The sequence below is a fragment of the Conger conger genome, chromosome 18, assembly GCF_963514075.1.
Source record: "Conger conger chromosome 18, fConCon1.1, whole genome shotgun sequence".
In the NCBI taxonomy this organism is placed as follows: Eukaryota; Metazoa; Chordata; class Actinopteri; order Anguilliformes; family Congridae; genus Conger; species Conger conger.
The window spans coordinates 10071811-10099539 of NC_083777.1; the positions used below are offsets into that span (position 1 = coordinate 10071811).

At 45.7% G+C, this 27729-nt stretch overlaps 1 protein-coding gene across 2 annotated transcripts; it reads left to right on the plus strand.

Moving 5' to 3' along the window:
* The first annotated feature begins 181 nt into the window (after nucleotides 1–181).
* Nucleotides 182–22721, plus strand: ugp2b (UDP-glucose pyrophosphorylase 2b). 2 transcript variants are annotated; one of them, XM_061228541.1, is made up of 10 exons: nucleotides 182–387; nucleotides 3358–3485; nucleotides 5035–5142; nucleotides 12089–12274; nucleotides 13916–14049; nucleotides 16790–17087; nucleotides 18235–18432; nucleotides 20099–20341; nucleotides 21568–21672; nucleotides 22051–22721. In XM_061228541.1, the coding sequence occupies exons 2-10, from the start codon at nucleotides 3387–3389 to the stop codon at nucleotides 22156–22158; spliced, it is 1479 nt and encodes a 492-aa protein (XP_061084525.1). In that variant the 5' UTR covers nucleotides 182–387; nucleotides 3358–3386; the 3' UTR covers nucleotides 22159–22721. The 2 variants fall into 2 exon arrangements, with proteins under 2 accessions (XP_061084525.1, XP_061084523.1); XM_061228539.1 differs by lacking the exon at nucleotides 182–387 and adding an exon at nucleotides 1010–1438.
* The last annotated feature ends 5008 nt before the right edge of the window (nucleotides 22722–27729 follow it).

Genomic DNA, 27729 nt, shown 5'->3' on the forward strand with positions numbered 1-27729 from the left:
GCAGAATGTTAAATCCTAAAGGTTCTAGCGTCACCCTGCAGCCAGAAACTTCTTTCTTTTAAGTCCCGCCTCTGAGTAGTGGGGACAAATAAGAACACAGAGCGCAGTGTAAGGACCAATGAAATCATGTGTTTTATGCGGCTGGAAGAGAAAGTGGGAGTGGACCACAGCGGAGTACGTGATTACAGAGTACTGAGAGCATTCTGCGTCTTTTAAGTCAAAGGGGACGAATAAATTAGTCATTCAAAAACGGAAGTGTCTTCGTTAATAACTTGATGAAAAATATATCTTATCTGCTGTGTAGTGTAAACGTGGTCATTTTGAGCTAAGCATATTACCATTGGATCTGTCCCGAGGAATTGTCGATAATAAATATTAAAATAAAAGGTGGGTAGCATGTTAGCCAGCTAGCTATGAAATTGTTTCAGAATATTCGTAATAAAAAAAAATGTTTCCACAACAAATAGAGGCTGCATATGTTTTTCGATTATGCTCTATGGTGCATTGTTGGGTTTTTGGTTTGTTTTAAGGGCCAACGTCATTTATAGATCACAAATGGATTTAACAAACGTTCTGCCATTTCCGCAGATGCTCAGTAAAATTGTAGCTACTAGCCTGGCTGTCTGTACCGAGCTGGCAAGTACGAAAGGTGTGCGCATATGGTATTTAGTTGTGGGCAATAGCTTCGTTACGAAGTAGGTAGTTTTGCAGTACGGCATTATCATGTAATGCGCCCAATGTCAAGATTCGCCACAGCATTCATTACAAGTTTAAGGAATATGTGTAGAAAATGAAGACAAGACCAAATGGGCTGTTATGCTCCGCAAGTCCGCGGTTCTAGATGTCCTAAGTTCAGCTTTGAGCCAACCGGGGAATTGTGACGTGTTTTATTTGACAGGGGAGGGGGTTGAGTAGGACTATCATTAAGTGCGCATCTAATAGCCTTTTGGTCGTAGCTACCTACTAAAATGCTTCCTTGAAATAGTAGGTTTCGAGGGGCGTTTCATTTGCTCCAGTCCATTGCAGTTGACGTATGGTCGACCGAAGGTCGGAGTGGTTTCTCTCCTCCTTGCTGGCTGAAGTGGGAGGAGAGAAAATGTGTTTCATTTAAAAAGGATTTTACCTAGTTTTGTTTATTTCTGAGGAAAATGGCTTGGAAGAGATTTAACCAGCTGTATTCATGAACATGTACCTCAAAATATGTCTGCGCAAACAAGTCGCTAACTAACAAGCTATTGTCAAAATAAGGAATAATATTTATAAATCACACAATTTGTTGACTGTCTGTATTCACGTTATTTATTTTATTTAAACATTGAATCCGCAAGTATAACAAAACTATCCGCATAGTTTACCAACTCTGATAGCATTTTAATCATAATAAATAACGTTAGGCTGTTAGGCTACAAAACCATCGATATGTCTTTCTCCGTTGAAGGTAAGTTGCTGATTCTCTTGATATATACGCTATTTGTTGCTCTACAAGTTCTGAATGATTTTCCTGAACTGATTAAAATTAAGCATGCCCGATTAGGATATTGAGAGTTCAGTTAATCATGATTGCCTTTTATACTGGGAACGCTTCGATATCCTTGTAATTGTCGTCAGCCTATTGGAGTTGATGTTGGAGTATTACTATGAATAAACATAGCAACAGTCAATTTTTCCACTGCGAGATCATTGAGTGAAAGAATCAATAGCCTATAGCCTACTACTCGGACCCGGTTAATTGGCCGTCCCATCTCTCTTTCTGCATTGCCTACGTGTTGAAATCTGAGTCAAGGAATTTGGGTAGCAAAGGTACATTGGCCCTTTGAAGTAACCGATTGTGTTCCATTCCACCCGTCCACGTGTCCTTAGGTGCACTGCAGTGTCATTGCAGTTTGCGTTCTGGACATTGGGACAGGATTTTAATGAAAAGCTGCCTTCTGTTATATTGCACACAAGGATTTCAGTTGTTCTGCGTTGTGATTCAGTCGAAGAAAATAGAGACCTTCTCTTACATCAACATACATTGATGTGGACAGATAATGGATGGTGGAACGAAATTTGAATTTTCATAAAGAAGATTAGGCGTTGCGTGCTGTTGCCTAGCATATGTCCCTCATGGTAGCCTATATCATGTAAAACGACTTTTACAGTGGAAGCGAGAGAGTGTCAGAAAATCATTGTCACATTGCTCAGATTTGTGTCTGGGAGTAGACTGAGCGGAAATCTGAAAATCTCAACAAAATGAATAATGTTTGCTAAGTAACATTGCTGAGACCTGGGGCTCCAATCGAGAAGTAGAAGCTGTAAGTCTTACTTAAAAAAATGTATTTGGACAGACTCTATCAGCACCTACATTTGAATAGATGTTCTAGCAGTCTGAACAGCTTCAGTGGTTGCATATTAGATTAGGCTTAACAGCTGTCCTGTAGGCTATACTTATCTGACATATTAAAAACAAGAGGAACTATAATTGCACCAGAATATTCATTGTAAATCTGAGGGAGTGGCACATTTGTGTGTCTATGTGTCTGTATATATTTGGGGGTGGGTGGTAGCCTCCCATTTTATAGATGATACAAACATCCTCCACATGAATGCAGAGATAGAAATGAACCTTTGGAACCAGGTTCATATGGTCCAGGTGGATATATGAACATTATATCACTATGCTTTTGTTGACCTAATTGTCATATGTCCTACATTCATATTTGGGACAAGATTGTACCCATGTTGTGTTCTTTGCATTCTGTATAGTCTCTATGAATTAAATTACAGTATTTCATTCATCCTTACATACAGTCAAATGTTAACCCGCCAAACTGGCAGCCATTTTGAAACATTATTTGATACCCCTGTATCTGTTAAACAATGCATGCCTAAAATTCTGCGTTATTCATTTTAACATGCAATGAGTGCCAGAGGGAAGTATGCGGAATATTGGAAACATAAGCCCCGTAAATCCTGGTTGAACTTTGATGGAGAGATCCGTCTAGAATACCCATGAGAGTTCGGATCAGGTGTGCCGATAGACACGGCACGTTTATTCTTAACATTTCACAACCCCTCTGCGGTATGTCATGTACATGTAGGCTATATTTCACCTCCATTTTTTAACTGCATTCATGATTTACTGCGGATCACACTGGGTAGAGTATCAGTATCTTGCTAGTTGTATTTCAGCTCTCCAGCAAAACAGTATTGTGCACTGCCATTTAAAAAAGTTTCTTAAAATTTTTTATGATTGTCTCTCATTTCTTTATCAGTCATAGTCGTGTCTAGCAACCAGGAAGTAGATGGTACGTCTCGGTGTACAGTTAGTGTAGATAACTGAATGCTTGACTGAGCCGTCTGCGTTTTGCTCCACAGATTTGAGAAAGGAGTTGCCCAACGGCAAAATGGCAGAGTTTCAGGAAGTGATGCGACAACAGCTGGAGATCTCTATGCACAGGGAGCTGGAGAAGCTCCTCTCGACAGCCACAGGAACTGAGGCAGAGGTGGGTACCGCCACATGTTTTGCCTGTGGTAAAATGCACTGGAAGTGATGCATTTCAGCGGTGATAATCTATAATTACATTACATTACATTACATTCTAATTACATTAGATTGGCTGCCATGCAAGGCAGGAGCATTTGGGGGTTAGGTGTTAGGCTCTTATCACCTGAGCAAATGTCACGTGAAGTTAGATTGATAGGTCATTACACTGAATTTACACTACATAGATCATTACAGGTTAATGTACTCTTAGCTTTGATTTGAGGGTATTTATATCACTTTACTTTTACTTCATCTTTATTTCTATCTCTTTGTGTGCACAGCCTCCCTCCCCCACAGACTTGTGTGAACCAATCAAGAGTCACACTCCCATGCTGGGATTAGCTGAGGTTATGCACCAAAGCTCTATCCATTTTGTGGCTCATGAGAACTAAGTTTCCTTATTATACACTAGAAAGTTTGCAGTAACTCGGAGAGGGCCAGTTCTGCAGTAAATGTGTTGGGAAGGAGTCCCACTTTTGAAGAAGTGGGCTAGGCTTCCTTCGCTGTGTCTCTAGATTTGCGACGAGGCAGCCAGGCAGAATTTAGTCCACCTGTCCAAATCGCAGAGGGGCACTGGCTGTGATTCATCTCTGTCCGCTAAATCTCCACTCACGGAGCTGATGAATTAGGTGTCAGGAGCGGGAGAGATTTCACAGTGCTGACCGATATCCAATTAGCTCAGGAAAGAGCACTATATGATCTGATTTCTTCACATCTATCCCTCTTCCTCTCTCTCCCTCTCTCTCTCTGTTCTCCTGGCCTCCCTCCACTCTCCCTCTTTCTGCCTCTCCTTTCCTCTCTCCCTTTCCTCACTGCTGACTTGTGCTACTTCTTATCCTCCCAGACCCCCTCCAGACAAACGAAGCAGAGAGGCTCCTTCTGGATCCTCTTTTGATTCATTTTCATTTTCTCTGTGTGAGGGGCTCCGGCTGCCCATATGGCTGTCATTTTGTCTCCCAGCTGTACCACTCTCTACATACTGTTGCACCGCGTTAAAGCTCGCTCTCTCCATCTGTCACGTGCTCAAAACCTGACACTGAGCAGACCACAGGCTCCTGACTGAGGCTAACAGAGACTGAGTTAAATGGGAAGTGTTTATGTCAGTATGTATTCGTTTATTTACTGAAGCACTGAAGCATTGTAGGACTGAAGCATTGTAGCCACAGCCACAACAGAGAGTAACTATAAGTATTATAAGCGATTATTGCTTATTGTTGGTAAAGTTGTCTTGGTGATTTCAAAGATAACAGAAGCTGAATTAATGAAAAGGGGGTGGTATTTAATCGGGTAAAGGTACTGGAGGGACCAAGTGGTCACAATGTTGTCAGTGGTTACTCACGGTTTAAACCCTCTGGAGCATAATGTTAGCGTGCTGGTGTCATCCTCTGTTGCCCTTGCACTGTGTTGAATGACATTTCTCTAGAAGGAAGAATATTGAGGAAGGTCTGATTATGATCGCACAGTGAGGCTTATCTCACCTATGTTATCGTTTGTTTTTATATTTCCAGGTTTCAAAAAAGGACTTTGCAGGCTTCAAGGAGCTGTTCCACAGATTCTTACAAGCAAAGGGCCCTTCTGTGGACTGGGCAAAGATTCACAGGCCCCCAGAGGATTCGGTGAGTGTTTGTGGAGAAAAGTCACCCCCCCCCCCCCCCAGGGGATTTTAGAGGTATTCCAGTTGGAATTTCAGGTAGAGATTAGTTAGAACTAAACTTTTGACGGGAGTTTTAACAATTTTAACGATGACTAAGCCAATTCCTTCTAAAATTATGGTACTTGTGCACAACCTTTGAGCAACTTGCCATTGCTCAGAAAATGCTTTCATATATTTATTGTACAAAATAATGTTCACAACACATTTTCATCCTCCACACACAAGAACAAACAGATCATCTTTGCAGAATTTGAAACTGAAGCAGTTTATCTGTCAGACCTTACTAAAATAAAACTAGGAAGCTCCCCAGTGTGCAGCTTTGTGGTCTGCTTATGTTTTTTTTTACGGTCAGCTCACTTAGTTGGTGACGTGAGTAACCGCTGGCATATTTAGCCTTTTTAGGACACTTCATCCCTTGTGTTGTTGAGCCCGGTGACAGTGCGACAGAATGTCTAAAACGTGAACGTGCCGCGTGAACGATGCCTCTCCCCGTTTTAAAACGCTTGAGCGGACAGAAATATGGAAATTAACCATCTCTTGAAGAGGAAGTAAGAGTGAGCTACATTTCAAAGTGAACTGCTCAGTGAACATTCAGTTCAGTCACTATGGCTGTTGAGTGTTCAGGCCGGTGTTTTAAGGACACTAGTGCCAGTGTTGGGTTCCCTGTCCTGTCCTCCTGGCCAATCAGGTCGAATAGGACATGTGAATAGGGGTATTAGTGAAAGGCAGAATTGATGAAGGAATGAATGAATGAATGCGAGCAGCCTGACGTTGATCTATTTGTGTGGACTGGACATGTGCATTTGCCAAACTCTGAAAATAGAATGGGGCTAAAGCCATCTTGAAAAAGGAGCAGTCAGGTGACTGAAGAATCGCTGGAATTTAGTGCCTTCACGGGTGTGATTTGCTGTGTTCAGGGACGCCCAACCTACCCAGCAAGATAATCCACACATATTCAACAGGATTTTATGTGGCGTGGAAACAGCCCACACCTGGGAGCTGTCTTTGCCTCATCCACGTACCTCTGTATGCAAGGGCCTCAGACAGTTACCTTACTATAATCTGCTTGTCTTTCATATTATCTTCTTATGTAGCGCTTTGTGATTGTTCATTCAGTGAACAGCAGGTGATAATTGTGATATATTATTATTCATTATTATTACTTCCTGACTGACAGTGTTCATGTTGCGAGTTTGATTTGTCCAGAGTTGTTGTAGAAATTAGTATATTGTCATTGTTTACTGTAGAGCTCAATACAACTGCAATTTGGACTTAAATCCCTTCTGTGCAATATAGTTTTATGTATTTTACTGGTTTTTGTGAGTAGTCTTGAGGACACTATGCCCACAACAGAGTTGTCACATATCTGTACCTCAGGCTGTAGTGTACCTGTGTTTATTTGGGTCATTGCAAAATTTCATTACGTTAAAGAGACCGTTCACTTTAATAGCTGTTACCTGAAGTGTGTTTGTTTTCCTTCAGGCCACAAAATGGCCAAAAAGCTTAGGTGAAAGCCCAATTGTAAAGCCAGTAGGACATTTTAAACTTTTGTAAATATCTAAAACGTCCTTCATTGCACATATAAATGATCAGCATCCGGGTTGAATGGAACCATACACTAAAACGGAATGAATATATAAAAAAAAGCCAAATTTATAGATTTTAATAATCTCTAAAAAACAACTATTGACCATTGTAAAATCTACAGCTAGGGCAATGGTCTTGCAAAAGTAGATGAACTTTAAGGAGTGCTGAACTGAGACTTTGATCCTTGCTCACTATCGTCTGAAAAGGTTTTATGACTGCTCTTTCCTCAGATGAAGTTTAATATTAAACAGTGTTGGCGAAGCGTTGCTGTGTGACATCCACTTAGAAATGACTGTCCATTGTTCACAGTGTTTAAAAAAAAAAAAAAATCATTTCAGAATAGCTCAGGCGAAGAATGTCATTAAGGTTGTGGCTATGTCAAAGAAAATTCCCATCATGATGTTATCTGTGTTTGTTTGACAAGATGTCACTAATAATAATTCCACATTGTAAAATGTAATGGGTTTTCTCTTAGGTACACTGCCTGTACGGTTGTACTGTTTGACTTGAAAAAGACTGAACGTGGTACAGGTCTCAGATCAGTTTTCAGCTCATCCCACACGGTCCTGATGACTGATGGCTGATCTGTGGTCAGCAGGGAGTCTCTTCTCCCTTAGCCTCTGATTGGCAGGATGAAGAACAATCTCCCCTGCTTTCTTCCTCCAGGGGCACTCCTGGTGTAAATGTGTTGGTTGTCAGCAAAACTCTCAGTAAACGGCAACAATCACGATAGCAGTAAAACTGCCATGTGCCCTGCTTGTTTTGGCGGTATTTAGTGTTAGTGGCAGATTACAGCTTCCAGGATGGGGTCAAGGGGGAAAACGTACCACAGTGTTGTATTTGTGTTGAGTTTCTGCGTCCATTTCCCCCGATAAGTGATGCATTACTTTTTAATGTTCAGAGGAAGGGCTATACTTTCTGATTTTGTGGCTTGATCTTACCCTGTACCTCACCCTTTGCTAATTGCGTTTATTATTTTATTTGGTGCCATGTACTTGAATGCATTGCATGTCATTTTTGCATCAGTTAAATATCGATTCATTTAATTTGTGCCTTGAATGTGGCAGAGATCTGTAAAACACTGTAATTGTTGTTGCGCTTATTAACATGGTAGAGTGCACGTAAGGCTGTGGAGGGCTCGGTGTTCTGAATGCAGTATTAATGCTGAGCCTGAAGTGGGCCCTGGTGTTAAACCTTGGACAGTTTCTCTCATGCCCTTACATGGTAGCAAGCTGGAGTATAGCTAAGGGATGAATAGTGTTGAAATGAGTGTCCTCAACAAGGCAGACGCACTTTAATGCACCTTTGTGTTCTCTAGCTAATTGGCTCTGACTTCGAGCTCAACGTCGAGCAAGCGAGGCTCCGGTCGTGAGTTCTGAGAGTTTGCCTTCTCCGTCTGTTAGTGAGCTGTCTGTTCTTTTCTTTGCTTTTGTTTTTCATCCTGCAAGCTTATACCCCACCCCTGCCAGGTCTGTTTGTAGCTTCATCTTTCTCCCATTTGCTGCTTGTGTGAAGATTTAAATGTATTGCTCCATACGTTTGTCAGTAGAAAAATAAATGCAGGTATGACTTTGTTTCAAATAGGTAGTTAAATATAGTAGTGGAACTATTGGGTCTGTACCCCCACTACAGATGAACAAAAAACCCAACGACTGAGGGAGAATGTCAACACTTATACCCTGTCCCCCGATGGAAACAGTGGACCAAATGGGCACTGTGATGACTGAAAACACATCCCAGGAAGTGGGGAGGGGGGTTATTAGATCTGGTGGGGTGTGAGGAGGCTATGACACAGACGTACTGACTAGATCAGGGGCTAGACAGGGTTGTAGATTGGCCAACTAGAAGGTGAGATACTTCAGGGGGGTTGACTGTACTGGCCTACTGGACGGTTGACTCTGCTAGCAGCTCAGGCCCGGGTTGGTGTCCTCTCCGGTCAGCACGCAGAGGGGACATCTTCAGGCCGCCTTCAGCCGTCTGTTCATTTATCGGTGCCGATGGAGGAGACGGCTTTCTTATCTCGCCACCCTCTCAGCGTCCCGTCAGCACCCTGCTCTTTCTCCGCCCCCATCCTTGCTCCGAAAACAATAAGCCGTCTCTCACCGAGACCCACTGACAATCGTTATCGGTGTTTGCTTTAGCTTTCATTTTGAGTTTTTTTCTTCCGTTTCTGCTTGCTGCATTTTTCATCCGTCTGGAATAGCGTTTTAAAAAAGTGTTTTAAGTCCCGCTGGGACGGGTCATCCCACGCTGTGCGCTCTCTCGCCCGGCACGTAGCGTTCATTGTGAAATTCCCAACATTAAACAGATTTTCACTCCAACCCAGCCTTTCCCTTTCAAGACCTCTGGCAACGGTTTTAATCCTTTAAATTCTTCTTAATCTGCACTCCCTTTTATCACGACACGTGGATTACCGCCAAGTGATTCTCCGAAGTAACAAGCCGTCAATGGACTGGCTCCCTCTCTTCTTATTGTTTTGAGATAAATGACCTGCTCCTCCAAACTGTTAATATGTGTGTGTGTGACCTGGAGACTGTCATTTGAACCCTGTTAATACCTGTATTTGTGTGACCTGGAGACTGTCATTTAAACCCTGTTAATACATGTGTGTGTGTGACCTGGAGACTGTCATTTAAACCCTGTTAATACATGTCTGTGAGTGGCCAAGCGGATCATAAAGCTGGTGTAGCTGGGTATGAGCTGGTCAACCAGCATGGCCAAGCTAGTCATAAGATGGTCTGGCTGGGTATGAGCTGGTCAACCAGCTAGTGCTGGTAGCTTGTCTGAGCTGGTATCTGGTCAACCAGCTACCAGCTGTTTCAAAACCTAGCTGGAGCTGTTTTTTTTCCAGCAGGGAGGAACATTTTTTCGGTGTGGCTGTTCAGCCGCACTGGCAGCTGATGAAAATTCCCAGGCTTTTGACAGGAAGGTGATGAGCTCACAGGGTCAGAATCTGGAGCAGGGCTGCTCTGCGCTGGCCTGAATTCCACCTCCCAGCTGCTGACCGAAGATAATGAGTGATAGTGAGCGATGTGAGGCTGAAAGGCGGGTAAACTACACAGATGTAGCTGTCTTTAAACCAGCAACAGTTCTCCATCCTCTCCCTATAGTTGTGTTTGTGTGATAGGCAAGAGAGCCAAGGTGTGAGCTTCTGGCCACTATACAGCTCATCTGCTATACAACTCATCTGCTATACAACTCATCTGCTATACAGCTCATCTGCTATACAGCTCATCTGCTATACAGCTCATCTGCTATACAGCTCATCTGCTATACAGCTCATCTGCTATACAGCTCATCTGCTATTCAGCTCATCTGCTACAGCTGTAGTCCATGCAAGTCAAATGGATTGCTGAGTAAATGCCCCAAACCTTGTAGTTTACTGAATCAGACACTCTAGAGCTCAGTTCTTCAGTCTTGCCCCTTACGCATTTTTGTTTGGGATGTTTAGATTTAATGACCAATCGGAAGGGCAGCCTTCCTTCTGGACCTGTAGCCTGTTGCAATGTGTGAACCTGTGGGGGCTGAGCTGATTTTGGGGGAGCTTGTCAGAAGGTATTTGGAAATCTTTTGGCGCCCATGTCATGAACATGCGCACGCTGACAGTTCTCAGAGGCCGGACTCACTGTGTGAGGCCTCTAACGTGACCTACAGGCTCAGAGTTTCCTTCTGCTCTCTCCGACCCCTCTGTACTTGCGTCTGCTCTCTCCAGCTCCTCTGTACTTGCGTGTAGTGCACCTACGTACACTGCACGTGTAGTGGTCCGGTTTGACGAGGGGCTTCATTCACACACAGTTTGTATTTATTGCCCCCTGTCTCTCTGGGGTAAAGTTTCACAATGTTTTCGTTCACCCTATCCCTTTCTCTGTGTCGTTGGTCCATCATTCCGGCATATCGGTTACACCAGAGCACGACCCCCAGCGGAGGCCTTGGTCAGCCCAACGGGGCAGTCTCGGGGGTGGGGGGTCGGAGGGCAGGGGCAGTTTGGATGAGCTACCTCCCATGCGCCAGCTTTAATGGTGCCGTTTCCATGGAGGCGGGGGGAGGGGGTGTAGGATGCAGCACATAGCTCCCATTCTTGCTGGCGTAACCCCCCTCCACAAACACAAACACACACACACACACCTCTCTCCTCACCTCCTCCTCAGGGGGCCCTCTTTATTGGGGGAACCGGAGCCGGGATGGGGGACACATGGCAGATTCGTTTTTTCTTCAGTCACCTTAAACCAAACAACCCCCCAGCCAGTAGAGATGGAGACTCTGTGCTCCTTGTATTTCATTTGAATGGGGACTGAGGAGTTGTATATCTCTGTGCTGTATAGTCGCCCCTGACGCAAACATCATGGATATACGGCTGCCTGCATGGACTTTCTCCAGGTCATCTCCTTTGACCCTCTCCTCTGACCAGTGGGGTCAGATTCAATTTGACAGACCCTTGGCTAGAAGCCATTTTTTAACATTCCCTGACAGACTTGGTATCGAACTCGATGTTTGGGTTGTGAACTGTGTCGACGTATCAAAATTAAACACTCCAGTGAACCAGGAAGTCATCTCAATCTGTCTTGTTTCCTGCCTAACCGCAAGATTCTGTTAGGTAGTTTCCAGGGCTGTGTGACTGCAGAATATCTGTGTTTGTAGTATTGTCCCTGGTTATGTGGAAAAAAAAAAACTCCTGAAAGGGTTATTTTATATTTCATATTCCCAGAACATTTGTTGTTCAATGCCCTGTGCAGTCACCTTTCTGTTATGTTCTTTAAACCACAAGATAAAGAAATGTATTAGCAGGAAATGATATTCTCATTTCGTAATACGACAGCTGAAGGTTTGCAGAGGCATGTCCCTGCCATAATGGATATTCACTTCTAGTTCACTTCTGACTGACAGCCCACTAAAAGCTCACATACTTGCTCTCAAAAAGGCAATATCAAACCTTCCAATTTTGGTGCTTTCAGGATAAAAACGTACTCTCAAATGAATACAGTTCTTAGTCATAATATTTGTTGTTCTTTATGTATGATGTAACAATTAAAAAGTGTTGCTTTAGGTTGCACACAGTTTTAAAGAGTTTCGCATCTGGAGGGTTAATGCAATATAATCCGCAATCTTCTCCTCTGCTTCCCAGCAGGCCCTGGGGTCTGGCCTCTGGGACCTAAAGGTTTTGTAAGAGGGCCATGTGTTGCATCAGCAGTTTCACCCCTGCTGTTCAGAGTTAACGTTTTCGCCCCCCACATATAAACATGTCAGCCGCTGACCCGGAACCCCCGTGCGCGGGGATTAATCGCACCGGTGCTGAGGTTGTGTCCTTCTCCTCCCCCGCACAGATCCAGCCCTATGACCGGATTAAGAGCAGGGGCCTGCCGGACAGCGTGGCCGACAGCCTCAACAGGCTGGTGGTGGTCAAGCTCAACGGGGGCCTGGGCACCAGCATGGGCTGCAAGGGCCCCAAGAGCCTGATCAGCGTCCGCAACGAGAACACCTTCCTGGACCTGACCGTGCAGCAGATCGAGGTACGGCCCCAACCCTGGGGCCCTTCTTCTTCATCCCCCTTTCTCCCCACCTTCTGGAAACATCTGTACAGGGTAATGAGCCAGTGCAAAGCCTTGGAGGAATTGTAGGGACTGTTCCAGTTCTGGAAACTTCTGCTGTTGGAACTGAGGATTAGACAGCAGTTGTGTTTAGGGGCCAGTGTGTTTTTGATTAACCGCTTTTTTTTCACTCGATAATTCATTTTATTATGTATGACTCCTTTATCGGACTGCGCTGGAATGGCCAAAGGGTTCCTGAAATCCTCTGCAGAGTGCCCTATGCCGAACCCCCCGCAAAGTGTTGCAGTAGTCATGGTCCTCTGCAAAGTGCCAAATATTCCATCACCCACCATCCTTTCAAAGAGTGCCCAGTATTGAATTACTCACGACCCCCAGCAAAGCATAACCGGTGCTGCACGTTCCCCAAGATCCCCCGCAAAGTCCTGTGTGTTCCATTACCCACGATCCTCTCCAGAGTGCCAAGTTTTACACTGCTCACGGTCTTCTTGAAAAACGCCTGGCACCGCGTGAACCGTCGTCCCTCTGAAAGGGGTTTCCAGCGGTACATTCCCATTATCATTTCCTCAGGCTGGTGAGAGAAGAGGAGAGTCCGTGATTTAAAAACTACACTACGCTCAGGAATTTCAAAACTGTGACCACATGTGTTCTCTTTTCCCCCTGCCTCTCTTAGCTCCATTGACATTTTCCCAATCACGCACACACAGTTATTCTTCTAATGTCGGGAAGTTCATTCGGCAGCCTCCCGTGAGTTCTGTAGCGGGCTGCAGCTTTTTGTTCTGTTTTCTCTGTCCTGGGGAAAGAGAGGCAGTGTGTTTTTTGGGGCCTTGGGGGCCAGGGGCTTGCCTGCGGGGATGCAGGGGAACAGAGCCCCTTCTGTGTGCAGGAGACGGGGGTTGTTGGGCTGCCCCCCTGGAGGCCCCCGCGCCCCCCCCCCCCCACCCTCCCCCCCTCCCCCGCCCAGCCCGGCTGCCAAACACAGAGCTTGCTCTGTCTCATGTATCATTTTAGCCACTGCTAACTTTGTAATCATACAGATATGGCCAAACGAGCTCCAAAGGGAATTAACTCATCATACCAGCAAGCTGTGTCATGCATAAAGTTAGCATGGTCGTGCTCGGTGACCAAAATTAGTTTTTGTGCTCTTCAGTCCATAACGACTGTACATACTGCCGGAGTATAGTGCCCGGCCTGAATCATATTAATAAGGATAATCATAATCAGAAGAAACGTAATCATAATAATGATAATTATATTTCATTTATAAAGTGTTTTCTTTTTTCATGATCTTAAAGCATTTCTCAGTACAGAGGGAAGTTCAGCTCTCTGGATGATGCAAGCGGATGTCTTTAGAGGTCACCAACGGGCCTCTTCGCTGAAGCCAGCGTGGCAGTGTTGCGTTGCACAACCACGTAATAAAGCAGTTATTGCGCAACACGAGACGCTGCCTGCAGAAAGGAGTGTGTGCTGCAAACAGAGGAGTGTATTCCAGAACACTCTGTGTGTGTGCGTGTGTGTGTGTGTGTGTGTGTGTGTGTGTAAATGTTGACAATGGAGAGCCTGTTTAAATATTGTTCCTTCTCTCATTTACCTCCCCTCCCGTAGCACTTAAATAAGACCTACAACACGGACGTGCCCCTCGTCCTCATGAACTCTTTCAACACTGACGAAGACACCAAGAAGATCCTGCAGAAGTATACGCACCACAGGGTGAAGATCCATACCTTCAACCAGAGCAGGTATAGCCTCTTTAGATATGCTAACCGCTAACACTCACACTTACCACAGTCAGAGCGGGTATAGCCTGTCTATACCCCGCTAACCGCTAACACTCACACTTACCGCAGTCAGAGCGGGTATAGCCTGTCTATACCCCGCTAACCGCTAACACTCACACTTACCACAGTCAGAGCGGGTATAGCCTGTCTATACCCCGCTAACCGCTAACACTCACACTTACCACAGTCAGAGCAGGTATAGCCTGTCTATACCCCGCTAACCGCTAACGCTCACACTTACCACAGTCAGAGGAGGGGCGACATGGCTCAGGCAGTAAGAGCAGTCATCTGGCAGTCAGAGGGTTGCCGGTTCGATCCCCTGCCCGGGCTGTGTCGAAGTGTCCCTGAGCAAGACACCTAACCCCCAAATGCTCCTGACGAGCAGGTCAGGGCCTTGCATGGCAGCCAATCGCCGTCGGTGTGTGAGTGTGTGTATGAATGGGTGACTGGAGAAGCATCAATTGTACAGCACTTTGGATAAAGGCGCTATATAAATGCCTGGCATTTACCATTTACCATTTACAGCCTGTCTATACCCCGCTAACACTCACACCTACCACAGTCAGCCCCTCTATATACCCGGGTAACCCCATTCAGACAGGCCGACCTGGGTCTGTCATTAACACAATGAGTGGTTCAGCATTCGCTGCGTGATGGCCCCATTTCTCATCCCACTGCCTCGTCTCCTGGGGGAGGGGGGAGGTGGGCGACCCCCCGACAGGATTTACCGACTGGGCCCACACGGACAAGGGCCGTCATCAGCATGCTCCCTCCATTATGACAGATTCTTCAGAAGTGAGAGTCACCGTGCACTGCCCTGGAAAAGGCTCCCAAAAAGCAGGGTCATACAGTATTACTTTTAAGAGCGGAGTGTAGTCAGCCGTGGAACCACAGGTAAAGGGCCTGTCCTTTCTGCTAGTGCTTCACTCATGTAAAATCAGCATATGGCCATAAAAGGTTGAGTCACTTGATTAGGTTTTGCATATATTTATAGTCTAGGATAATTCGTTATCATAATATGCAGAATAAAAGGGCAGCAGCTTTTACTATATTTACAGTATTTACAGTATTTCACTGTGGGGAACCAGTTTTTATTTCAAAACGTGCGGCTCGAACCCTGCGTCTATACAGTGAGCGATTTGGTCACCCTGTTTGCGGAAGTCCGTTCATTTTCCATGAAGCGGAGTGACGGGCAGAAACCCAGGCAACTGGCCAACTGGGCGATGAAAGTTGGCAGAGAAAAGTTGTGTGTGGCTTATCTTCTCACATGCATTGCCGGTCAATATTGAATCAGACACAATATAAAACTCTTAATTGGTTAAATTGGAGGAAAATTACATTCCTTTATCCTTGGCTTGAGACTTTTATTGAATACAACAGATGGCAAACTAGTCTGGAAGGTAACAACCTAAAGACTTAAGCCATAAAAATAGCTGAGAAAAGCTGAGAAACTGATATATTTAATTAGTCTACCTTTCGCATGTCTTGCGTGTCTTTGGCATATCTGAGGTGTGCACTCTGGGTCTGCAGTTGTTCCTTTTCCGCCTCTGAAGCCAAGTGCTTTGTAAAAGACTGGAATCTACTGCGTGGAGCTGGGAGGTGGATTTTATTTGTCTCTCATAATGCACAGTATTGACCTGTCGTCGGTTCCCATTTAGAAATAACAGGACATGAAAAATTAATGAGGCTCTGACTGCAATAATGGGGCTGTGTTAATATTTGATAAGGGGACTCAAAGAAGAATTTGTCACAAGTCACGCCTGCCTTTGGGATGCAATTAAACGGTAACTGTATATCGAACTTAGGTAGAAAGTTGTTTGGAAGAAAATGGTAAAGTGGGGATGGACAGGGGACCATGGAAATGGCGTAGGATGCAGGCGTTTTAGGAGGATGCTAGTTTTCTTTGGCCAGGTTGGTTACTCTCGAGCACGACGTTTTCCTCCGACAGATGTTTTTTCAGTTGTATTTCATTGGTACTGCAGTTACCTGTACATTTAGTTTAACAAAGGTTTACTGGAAGACAAAGCAACAACCCTTTGTTGGCTGTAACGTTTTGGATACCACTTTGCTGCATAGCTACCAGACTGATACTTCGCCCTTTCCAGTCATGTGGATTCCTGGCACCTTGATCCGGTTTACCTCCAAAATGGTGTCTTTGACATGGCTACTGCCAACAGTCTCTGCACCAGCTCTGTCAGTATTGCCCTGACCTGCCCTGAGTCTTGCCCATTCTACTCCTCTGTGATTCATCGAGACTTTTATGGCCCGTTCCTCTTCCACAGTGACCTGAACGAGGGATGAGCAGCCCTGAGCTGAACGAGGGATGAGCAGCCCTGAGCTGAATGAGGGATGAGCAGCCCTGAGCTGAACGAGGGATGAGCAGCCCTGAGCCCTGCTCGTTTCATCCCAAATGTAACGGATCGGTTAAATGCTGAGCGTTAGCGGTGAAACCAGCCGCCCCTGCGGCTATTGAGGGCCAGGTTTAAACACTTTGGAGTAAACACTTCCCAGCAATTCATAACCTTGTAATAACCTTTTTATTGTTATTTCCCGTGGCGCTTTGGCATGAATGTCACCTTTTGTGGGGTTGGTTCTCTGCACTACTTCACATCTTTTGGGAGCTGGGGAGGCGGGGAGCGGGGCCTTCTCGTTAACGGTGGCTCTTTCTCACACTTCTGGTTGCGCTCCGTGTCTCGGTCAGGTATCCGCGGGTCAATAAGGAGTCCCTGCTGCCGGTGGCGACAGACCTGGCGATGACCGGGGAGAACGGGGACGTCTGGTACCCCCCGGGGCACGGGGACATCTACGCCAGCTTCTACAACTCCGGCCTGCTGGCCCAGCTGATCGCCGAGGGCAAGGAGTACATGTTCATGTCCAACATCGACAACCTGGGCGCCACCGTGGACCTCAACATCCTCAACCACCTGATGAACCAGCCCAACGGCAAGCGCTGCGAATTCGTCATGGAGGTCACCGACAAGACCCGGGCCGACGTCAAGGTACGCCGTCCCGCCATTCCCTTTCCGCCGGCGTTTAGGGTGCGCGCGACCGCCGCCTTGCCTTTCGTCCTCTCGCTTCCTTTCATTTCTGAAATAGTTTACTGAAGAAAGCGTCGATTCTGAAGCTTTGAACGGAGAAGTATGATGGTAGGTGTAGAATGTAACGGCTGACTGCGGACGCCAGCCCAGTTTCTGTCACCGACTCGAGTCTGAGTCTTAAAGAATAAAACATTTTTAGTTTGCCAGAAACGTGCTGCTGACTAGTCATGTGCTGTCCTACACGATGTGCTGTTTGTGGGTAGGTTTGCCCACTCAGACACTGCTTTGGTTAAGAAGATTTTCTATAAATTTTTAATATCCTTACTTCATATTCACCATCACTGTCGTTATTTTGTACGGATGCGGTCTTATAAGAAAATTGACGCCTGATGCAGAACCAAGGGGCAGCTTTGAAGCGAAAGTATTTTTCCTAAAAACACATTACTCAGACTACAATTACACGTTTCTATCAACAGTTTTCTTGGTGTGCGTTTACTGCATAAAATGTAATCTCCGGCAATCTCTTTTCCTCAGAAGGCAGCAATTTCATGATCATACCTTTTTAGAATGAGGCAAGGCCAGGGGCCGTATTGCAGAGTGCGGTTTCACGAGCGTCTCTGGAACTGCAAAGCGGATAGCTACTGAGTGGATAGCTGCTCAACATCATAACACCTTTACAACACGGCGCCTTGTGAACAGGGCTCTGAAGAACTCTTCAGTCGCAGAAGAAATAAACCAGAGTGAATTTAACGGCCGTGTCTGGCACTGCTCGCTTTAAGAGCTTTCACGAGCAAGCTTGCCAATTTCCACTCTTTTCTTCGTGTCTTGAATGTCATTTTCGTGTTGTCGAGCTTTTCAAACTCGGCCTGTAGCAGAGTGGTGAAGGTACATGGCAGGCACCCGCAAGGTCCACGGTTCGATCCCCGGTGTGGCCACAATAAGATCCGCACAGCTGTTGCGCCCTTGAGCAAGGCCCTTAACCCTGCATTGCTCCAGGGGAGGATTGTCTCCTGTTTAGTCTAATCAACCGTACGTCGCTCTGGATAAGAGCATCTGCCAAATGCCATTAATGTGATGTAATGTAAAAACTGTGCGTCTCTCTCTGTAGGGTGGCACGCTCATACAGTACGAGGGCAAGCTGAGGCTGCTGGAGATCGCCCAGGTGCCCAAGGCCCACGTGGATGAGTTCAAGTCCGTCACCAAGTTCAAGATCTTCAACACCAACAACCTGTGGATCTCCCTGCCCGCCATCATGAGACTGCAGGAGCAGAGCTCCATGGAGCTGGAGATCATCGTTAACCCAAAGGTGACCCACGCTTCCTGCTTTACCCCTCCCTGTTTCATATTGATACCATCTCATTTTTCTCTTTTTCTAATTTGGTGGGATTAAATGGTAAACATGCAATAAGCGTAAGTGCTGTACCAACTTTGGATACAAATGTGTTGTGTGGGATTCTTTTGACTCTGTAACTGTTTAAAATGTAAGAAAATATACATCCATTTTTATTTATCTCAGATTTCTTTGCAGATGATTCTAGTGGCACTTTCCCATACAGGTGCCAAACTTTCACTTACTCTACCACAGGCTCTAAAATGAGATGTTTCTCACAGATTTTTCATATTTATGGATAAAAGGCTATTCATTTTGGAAACAATAAGAGGGTGACAAGTGTCTGAATATTTCTATTACAATAATTGTGTGTTTATTTAAACTGTTGGGCTCAATTGGACCCCTAGTCATAAGCCCTTAACATAATAGGAGGGTTAAGGGCCTCCATTATAGCACTGGTGTTACCTGTTAAAACACCACCATTACAGCACTGGTGTTACCTGCTTAAAGACCGCCTTTGCAGTGCATGTGTTACCTGCTCAAAGGCTGCCATTATAGTGCTAGTGTTACCAGTCTAAAGGGCCACCATTATAGCCAAGTGTTACCTGCTTAAAGACCGCAATTATAAAGCTGGTGTTACCAGTTTTAAGGAGCACGTTGACTGTATTGTGGGCATGGGGGGTGCAATACATTTAGAACATAATTTTGCTATGATTGCTATGAGGTAGCATTCAGTGAATGCTTGCTAAATTGGGTTGGTCAAGTAGTGCCTCTGGTTCCTATAATTATTGGTAATTGAGTTACACCCAAATTTCTTTTTTTTGTGACCCTCCCCAGCTCACCAGTAGTGTTGCAATAGCTCACTTGTGCATCAGCTTTAAAAAATGCGACAGTGGGAGCTAGTCTTCTGCTAGGCTGTGAGCTTGGGACAGCCTGCATCTTTTCTGTAAGACTTTCTCTGGAAATTAGAACAAAGCTTCTACCTGTTACAACACATTTGACTAACCTGAAAATTCTACACCTCAAATCAGGTTCTTACAGTTGAATATATGAGATTAAAATAAATGGTGCAGTTTCAAGTGATTTTTCCATTATGGGTTTTTGAATAGTTTTACTGGAAGTGTTGTAGTGGAAATGGCCCAGTAATCAAGATGGAAGGAAGGATGGAAAACAGAAGGCCAGCATAGGTTCAGAATCATTCATGGTTATACTACACAGCATCACAGGGCTCCAGAGACTCAGCCTGCCGATCTACGGGTTTCTCTCATATAGTCAATGAGTGTTGAGTTTAATCAATGGTCAGTTCATGGATAATGTAAGTACGATGCTTAGCAGTCGTGTGTGGACTGTAATCTTCTCAATTCAGCGATCCTGCATCTGGGAGTTGTTTGTTGTTGTTCTTCCCCTTTGGTCATCCTTCATGAATTATTGGTGCATCGCCATAAGCGATCCTACTGATGCCTTCTGTTCTGTTATGCCACATCGGTGTCTTATACAATGAAATGCAATGTAATGTAAATGTGTCTCACATGTAACTCTTTCACCCACTGTTGAGAGTATCTCCTGGAGTTCATTCTGAGCGCATTAACACCGCTCTCTCTCCCCGCTCTCTCTCTCCCCGCTCTCTCTCTCCGCTCTGCAGACCATAGACGGGGGGGTGAACGTTCTCCAGCTGGAGACGGCGGTGGGCGCCGCCATCAAGAGCTTCGACCACGCGCTGGGAATCAACGTGCCCCGCAGCAGGTTCCTGCCGGTGAAGACCACATCGGACCTGCTGCTGGTCATGTCCAACCTGTACAGCCTGGAGGCTGGCTCCCTCACCATGAGTAAGAAGAGGGAGTTCCCCACCACGCCCCACGTCAAGCTGGGCAGCTCCTTCACCAAGGTGCACAGACTTACTGTCCCTGCTGTTTCGCCGAAACCTGCCCTGCAGGGTTCTACCAGGATGTACTGGTGTAATTAACTCTGCTGTGTGGTAACACGATACTGAGATACTGTGTTGTTGTGAGTTGTGGTGAGGTCTGGTGAGTGGTATGTAGTTATACTGTGTTGTCCTCTGTTGTTCTGTATTGTGCGGTGTTGGGATAACTCCCCACGGAAATGGGCCTCACACTGCTATACCGCCTCTGTTCTGCTGTGTTGGACAATAGAATTCAGTCTTTAACATATCACTATTTAACATGCACCGCAGCCATTTTGTAGCACTGTCCTCACATTAGTTACATGGTGTAGCAGAGCTAGCAGCCATGTTGGAGCACTGTACTCACATTAGTAACATGGTGTAGCGTTTTGTGTTTGTGAGGGCATAGGAGACAGGACGGGGGGGGGGGGGGGGGGGTAGGGGTGGTGGGACAGGGGCGTAGGGGTTCTGGGACAGGGGTGTGTAGGAATGGTGGGACATGGTCTGAAACACTATAGAACAGGACTAGCAGAGGCACGCCGTTGCTTTGGAGACCGTGTGCAATTTGAGCTTGCGTCCTTCCTTTCCTGGCATCAGCGCAAATGAGCCTGAGGAACTGCCAGGGCCCGAATAGCTGCCCCTCCTCGGAACAGAACTGGGCCCTTACAGAGGGCCTGATTTATCCCTTTCCCCTCACACTTTTTGTTCATAACCGCAGGGCATGCTGGGAGCGCCATCGGCCTCAGCTCTGGGAGCGTTTGCTCACCCTGACCTGCAGTATATGTTTAATGAGTCTGCACCGGCCGCCTCCCCTGACCTAAATATTTATGCCACCAGGGCTGCGAGTGGAGCCGGCTCTCATCACTGCTCCTCTCCTCTCAGGCATCCTTCAACGATCTCCGACCCACCGATTGGATTGCGTGCAGACATGTCTCCGTGCGATGTAGAATATAATCTCTGCAGTTAGATTTCATTCGCCCGGCTCAAATCCCACATGATTATGCAGTTATGCTGAGTTATGCTTATTTTGGAGTAGTCAGACAGGAACAGTGATACGGTAAGACCCTGCCCACCAAAACCCTCCCTCCCTTGCTACAGCCGATCAGATATCAGGTGCAGATCATGGAGTGTGGCATTTCAGTGCTCCAGTAAAAAAACACAGCTTCCTTATACATAGCACCTCACCTCACTGTCCTCTCGATTCTCTGCAGGTCCAGGAATATCTGACCAGGTTCGAGAGCATTCCCGACATGCTGGAGCTGGATCACCTGACGGTCTCGGGCGACGTCACCTTCGGAAAGCAGGTGTCTCTAAAGGTAGCCCCCCCGTCTCACTGTGTGAGATTCATTGACATTTATTGAAATCAGGGCTAGTGTAACCTTTAGCCTTTTATTACGGAGGCCTGCGTGGCTTTTAAATGGTAAATGGTTGGCATTTATATCGCACCTTTATCCAAAGTGCTGCTGATGCTTCTCATTCACCCATTCACACACACGCTCACACACACTCAGACACCAACGGCGATTGGCTGCCATGCAAGGTGCCAACCGGCTCGTCAGGAGCATTTGGGGGTTAGATGCCTTGTTCAGGGACACTTCGACACACCCAGGGTTAGATCGAACCGGCAACCCTCCTCCAATTTTATCAGAATTTAAACCTCAGACTCCTCCCTCTCCCCCCCCCCCCCCCCCCAGGGAACCGTCATCATCATCGCCAATCATGGAGACCGGATCGACATTCCCGCCGGAGCCATGCTGGAGAACAAGATCGTTTCGGGAAACCTGCGCATCCTCGACCACTGAGGCCTTCACCCCAGACCCCTCCGCTTCAGTCACGAGGCCCAGAGACACTTTTTACAGCAGTCACGCATTCTGACACTCTGAATCGTAGCACAATAAGTGACGGAATTCTTCATTTTAAAGTGTGTTTCTCCTCATCGTAGTTTTAACCTTTTTTTATCCGCTTCATCGATGACCAAGTTCACGCATATCTGCCGTTCAGAATAATGATTGTACAGCCCTTGTGGTCGTTCTCCTCTTCAGAGAGAACATGGTCAGTATTTCTCTCTCCCTCTCTCTTCCCGTAGTGTGTTCCCAGACATGGACCGGTACTGTACTGTAGGTGTAAGCACCATGTGGAAACACAGGGTGTAAGCACCATGTGGAAACACAGGGTGTAAGCACCATGTGGAAACACAGGGTGTAAGCACCATGTGGAAACACAGGGTGTAAGCACCATGTGGAAGCACTAGCGAATAGCAGGCCCCAGGCCGAAGTTACAGAAAGCAATAAGTGTTTCCGTTTCATGTTTCCCTCAGCAGAATCCCAGTTCTGAACTTGAATAAAGTGCAATATGGTTCTACGTATATCTATGTGTGTGTGTGTGTGTGTGTGTGTTGGGAGTGAGGGGGTGATTTTGAAGGCTACCGTGGGAACATTGTTGCACATGTATTACATTACTTTTCGAAGAATTCCATGACTAAGAAACACGATGATAGTGAGCTAGCTAACTGGCAAGCCTGGGCTAGCCTCCCATATCAAATGCCAAAGTTTAATATAAACTCTAAAACAAATATATCTTTATATTAATGAGTTTGTATTCTCATAAACTGTCACGTCCTTTTTTAGAAGGATAAATGTTGGAGAGATGTTGGTACTGTTGGTTTTATTCCTTCGTTGGAGGTCATTCTGAGATACTGATCTTTCAGTCTCAGGGACACAAGTCTGCTCTGTGGAAGGTTTTCCAGACCTGCAGATATCAGTAACTTCTCTGGAAATCACAAAGTTGGAAATTCTCTGGAAATTCACACTTTTCTTACCACAGTACTATTGATGTTGGCATGAAACTCTGAGACGGTAATTAACTTTCTTTGTCCGTCAAGTTATTGATTTCTCCTGGATCAACTGCTGTGGCCAGTGGGTTGACAAACATACTAAAGAGTATTCTTAATTAGGTCTTTATCTTGGCAAGTGCTCTGGTTAGTGTCCTCCTTTCTGGGAAAGGGGTTTGAGGGACTGCGTCATGTGTCATAATTACTTGAAAGTCTGCTGGCAGCGATGACCAGGTTCTGTTTGCTCCTTCTTTGTCCAAAAAGGAGAAAGAAGTATTAGTGTTTCACCAGATCTGTTTCCTGCTTGCTCTGAAAGGGGCCTACATTTCTGGACTCTCAGTCACACATTCAGAGCACAATGCAAATACAAACACACACACGCACACGCACACTCCCACACACACGGACACACTCCCGCACACATAAACACTCACACACACACACTCACACACACTCCCGCACGCATAAACACTCACACACACACTCACACACACTCCCGCACACATAAACACTCTCACACACACACACACACACTCCCACACACATAAACACTCACACACACAGCCGCACACACACACACTCCCACACACACAAACACTCACACAGCCACACACACACACACACTCCCGCACACATAAGCACTTACACACACAGCCACACACACACACACAGACTCCCGCACACATAAGCACTCACACACACAGCCCCACACACACACACACACACACACTGGATTCTGAAAGTTTGAAATGCTCTTGGATGTCGCTAAGTATCACAAGACCCTTTTGAGGGATAATGTAATAAAGGCTGGTTGATCGACAGGCTGCTCCCAGGGATGGGCAAAATTGCATTAAAGTATGTTACAGAACATGAAATACCTCTCTGATAAGTAGAAATACTCTACAATGAGAATGGTGGAGCTGTAGGCAACTCGTGTTCTGTGTGAAATGCAAAACTTCTAATTACTAACATACTTCTAACATACTTCTAATTGTCATTCATCTGAAATGGTGGCCATCCCTGGGAACTCCGAAGAATGTCCCCTGGTCTGGTGAATTGAGTCATGTAGTTTAACTGTCATCCGAGATGAGTAGCGCACTTCTCCAGAAAAATTCATGCACAGCTCAGCTGAAATAAATGGTGGCTGACCACACAACTAAAAAAATAACACAATAGTAATAAATAAGGAAAAAGTCCCCATTATACTGTAACTGTATTGATTGTGTTACATATTATGAAATGTATGACACATCTCTTATTAATATTAATCTATTTAAGCATGCTTCTGTTCATTTCTAAATCTGTGAATAAGGGTGGCAAATGAACAGATTTAATGTAATGTATAAAGAATCTAATGGTTTCAGGAATAGAAATCGAAATATTCCTCCATAATAAATATGGGCAAAAGATAGAACAGATTTTCTTTGTAGAAGGGCTAGTAAATATGGATTTGTATTTTATTTGTGGTATAAGGTGGGCTGTGGTGATTTTCTCATATTCTCTCATTGTAACTGATTATATCCCTATCAAGCCAAGCAAAGAGGGTTATATTCTGTGTTGCCACATTGTGGGCTGCAGACACTACAGTACAGTATTACAAAGACAGTTCTCTATTTACATGCACTAATTATTAGAACCCAACAAAATATTTTTTTTGTATGTTTCAGCAGCCAATAACTGTCTACTATTTATTCATGGTCTCTAAGGAAAAACATGTAGGGCTATGTAATATTAGCTATTCCAATGCATTTTATTTTCCATCTGTTGCATTTGCGAGAATACTGGATAGGATGGTATAAAGTAATGGCAGCTGTTGGGTTGGAAAATTGAGGAAGCAGGGTGTGGGCTTTCATCTAGGGTCCAAAAGAATAAAGTTTGGTCTAATCACTGTAAAATGGTCTATTCTGGTGACTTTTGGGGGAAGATACCCTCTCAAATGCAATGATCTTTACAGTCTCTACAGACACATTCCCTTCTAAATGCTCTCCTTGGGGTGACTCATTCGTCAAAAAGCACCTCTTACAAACGGCGCATTCAATTTCGCTGTTGGTGTGTGCGGGCTTATAGTTGACATCCCAACCTCGCGAAAGTGATTTCCAGGAGAGCGCGAGGGGGGCGGTGAGTTGTGGGGTTGCGTAAGCGCTGTGCAGTGCGTGACCTGGGAAATTCCCCTGCGATTGTCCATGGATTTCCACAAAATAGTTGCGCATTTCAAAACTTCACTTCTGCATGTGGTTTGTGGGGGAATTCTGCCAACTCGTGGGTGTCGTTTTATAAAGTAAACTAGGAGTTGTCTCGCTCACCTTGTTAAGGGATATCATTCATCCTCTTGGGTAGTGTTATTGGATGGGTGTCCGCCCCCCTTTACCTAGCAACAGTAACCCCCTCCCCTTCCCCCGTGTTCAACAGGGGCTGGGGAGGTAAGCATTTCTGTTCATCCACCCTCGATTAATCAGCCCGCTTCCTTTCATCTGTAGCCAGGTTACTGCTGTTGTTTCCGGCCATAGGAGCCACAAGACACAAGGAAGAATGGAAAAATGCACTCTGTGCAGAATAAATAAATAAAACCGAAAAAAAAAAAAAAAATTTATTCCAACCGTAGCAAATTGATATGCAGTGGCACTCTTCGCTCCACAGCAGTTTTACAGCAGAAACTCCTTCATCCCAAATAACTATTGTCTTCCTTTCATGCGCAAACTACACTATTTAATAGCTTATTTTCTGCTAAATCACTGTGTTCACCGATGACCCCATCCTCCCTTGTCCTGAAGATAGATAACGACACACATAGTCACAGTTGATATCACAGTTGATGATGCAACTTCTCTCTATTTAATGCAATGAATCAGTGTGTGCACATAGGATAGCTGTCCGGTAAAGGGAGCGCGCAAGCAAGCGCACACACCAGTAGAACCCAATGAATCCTCATTGGACATTAATATAATGGTCTACAAAGTGCATAGTGCAGTACTGTGGCTCCAGTACAGGTGCCAACCAGCAAATGAACTGGTGTATATACAAAACATTTAGTTATGTATACAGCTCAATGTTCAAGCTGTTGAAACTGGCATAGCTGGGGGTGTGCGTCGTGTATGAGTGGTGTGTGAGAGAGAATGTGTGTGAAAAACAGAAAGAGAAAGAGAATGTGTGAAAAATAAAGAAAGTGTAGAAAGAGAGAAGAAATCTAGGAGAAAGAGCAGAAAAAAATGCAGATACAAAAGCAACCCTATTCCTTTACCATAAATATGTCACACCATGAAAGAGAAATCTGTCCTAAACATTTCTGCAGAAAGACCGGATTCCTGAAACCACCCTGCTCGTTTATCAGCATGGCACATTTCGGATACTTAAGCGGGTGAAACAGCTCTTTCACATACGGGAGTCAGTGAAGCCTGCGTTATTGTGGGCGAGCACCACACGCTCACACAAACTGATTGGTATGGGAACTTTCAGACCCTTTTTTGATCTCAACTAATTTGAAGTACCTTTCACATCAATTACTGCAGCTAGGGTGAGATTAGACACAGAAACACCTCATCCATTCAAATGAGAATGATCTTATTACAAAAATTATTTCTAACAGACCACAGTGTGTCACAAGCTGTTTCCATCAACCACTTGTGTTTGGTCTTAATTAATGTCTTAGTTTTTTTCTTTTTTCAAAGGTCTCCTTTTATACTGTTTCTCAGCAATTTTATACTCTTCCATAAGGTCTACCAAACATGTTGATAAGGTTTTTTAAGGTAAAAGATATTGCACTACATTTGAGAAAAATATGTACTACAGTCCAGTGAGCTCTTTGCCCTGACAGTTCTGAACAGGCCTGGACAAAGAACCGACCAACTTATCTGGGCTGCTCCAGGCCTGTTGGGTCGGGGCTGGAGAGGAAGGCGAGCCCTGGTCTGTTGGGTCGGGGCTGGAGAGGAAGGCGGGCCCTGGTCTGTTGGATGCTGGGCTGGAGAGGAAGGCGGGCCCTGGTCTGTTGGGTCAGGGCTGGAGAGGAAGGCGGGCCCAGGCCTGTTGGGTCGGGGCTGGAGAGGAAGGCGGGCCCAGGCCTGTTGGGTCAGGGCTGGAGAGGAAGGCGGGCCCTGGTCTGTTGGGTCAGGGCTGGAGAGGAAGGCGGGCCCAGGCCTGTTGGGTCGGGGCTGGAGAGGAAGGCGGGCCCAGGCCTGTTGGGTCAGGGCTGGAGAGGAAGGCGGGCCCTGGTCTGTTGGATGCTGGGCTGGTGTGGAAGGCGGGCCCTGGTCTGTTGGGTCAGGGCTGGAGAGGAAGGCAGGCCCTGGTCTGTTGGGTCGGGGCTGGAGAGGAAGGTGGTGGTCTGGCCCAGTTCTCCCCACTCTGTCCTCTCCATGCGGCAGGTGGCACCAAGCTGCTGGTTGTCAGGAGCAAAAACAAACCCACGCTGGGAGAGGTTCTCAGAGCAGGGCCCAGGTGCAGCACAGGGACAACACACACACGCCCGTTCCTCTAATGAAGCCTTCAATCACTCAGAACATGTGTGCCTGCATTCTCAAACAGGCATAAAGCACTTACAATCACATGA

What these genes read in the sequence shown, in the direction of transcription:
- ugp2b (XM_061228539.1), top strand. An exon ending in TGACCGTGCAGCAGATCGAG is followed by an intron (nt 12,275 to 13,915) that starts GTACGGCCCCAA and finishes CCCCTCCCGTAG; the next exon opens with CACTTAAATAAGACCTACAA. An exon ending in AGATCATCGTTAACCCAAAG is followed by an intron (nt 18,433 to 20,098) that starts GTGACCCACGCT and finishes TCCGCTCTGCAG; the next exon opens with ACCATAGACGGGGGGGTGAA.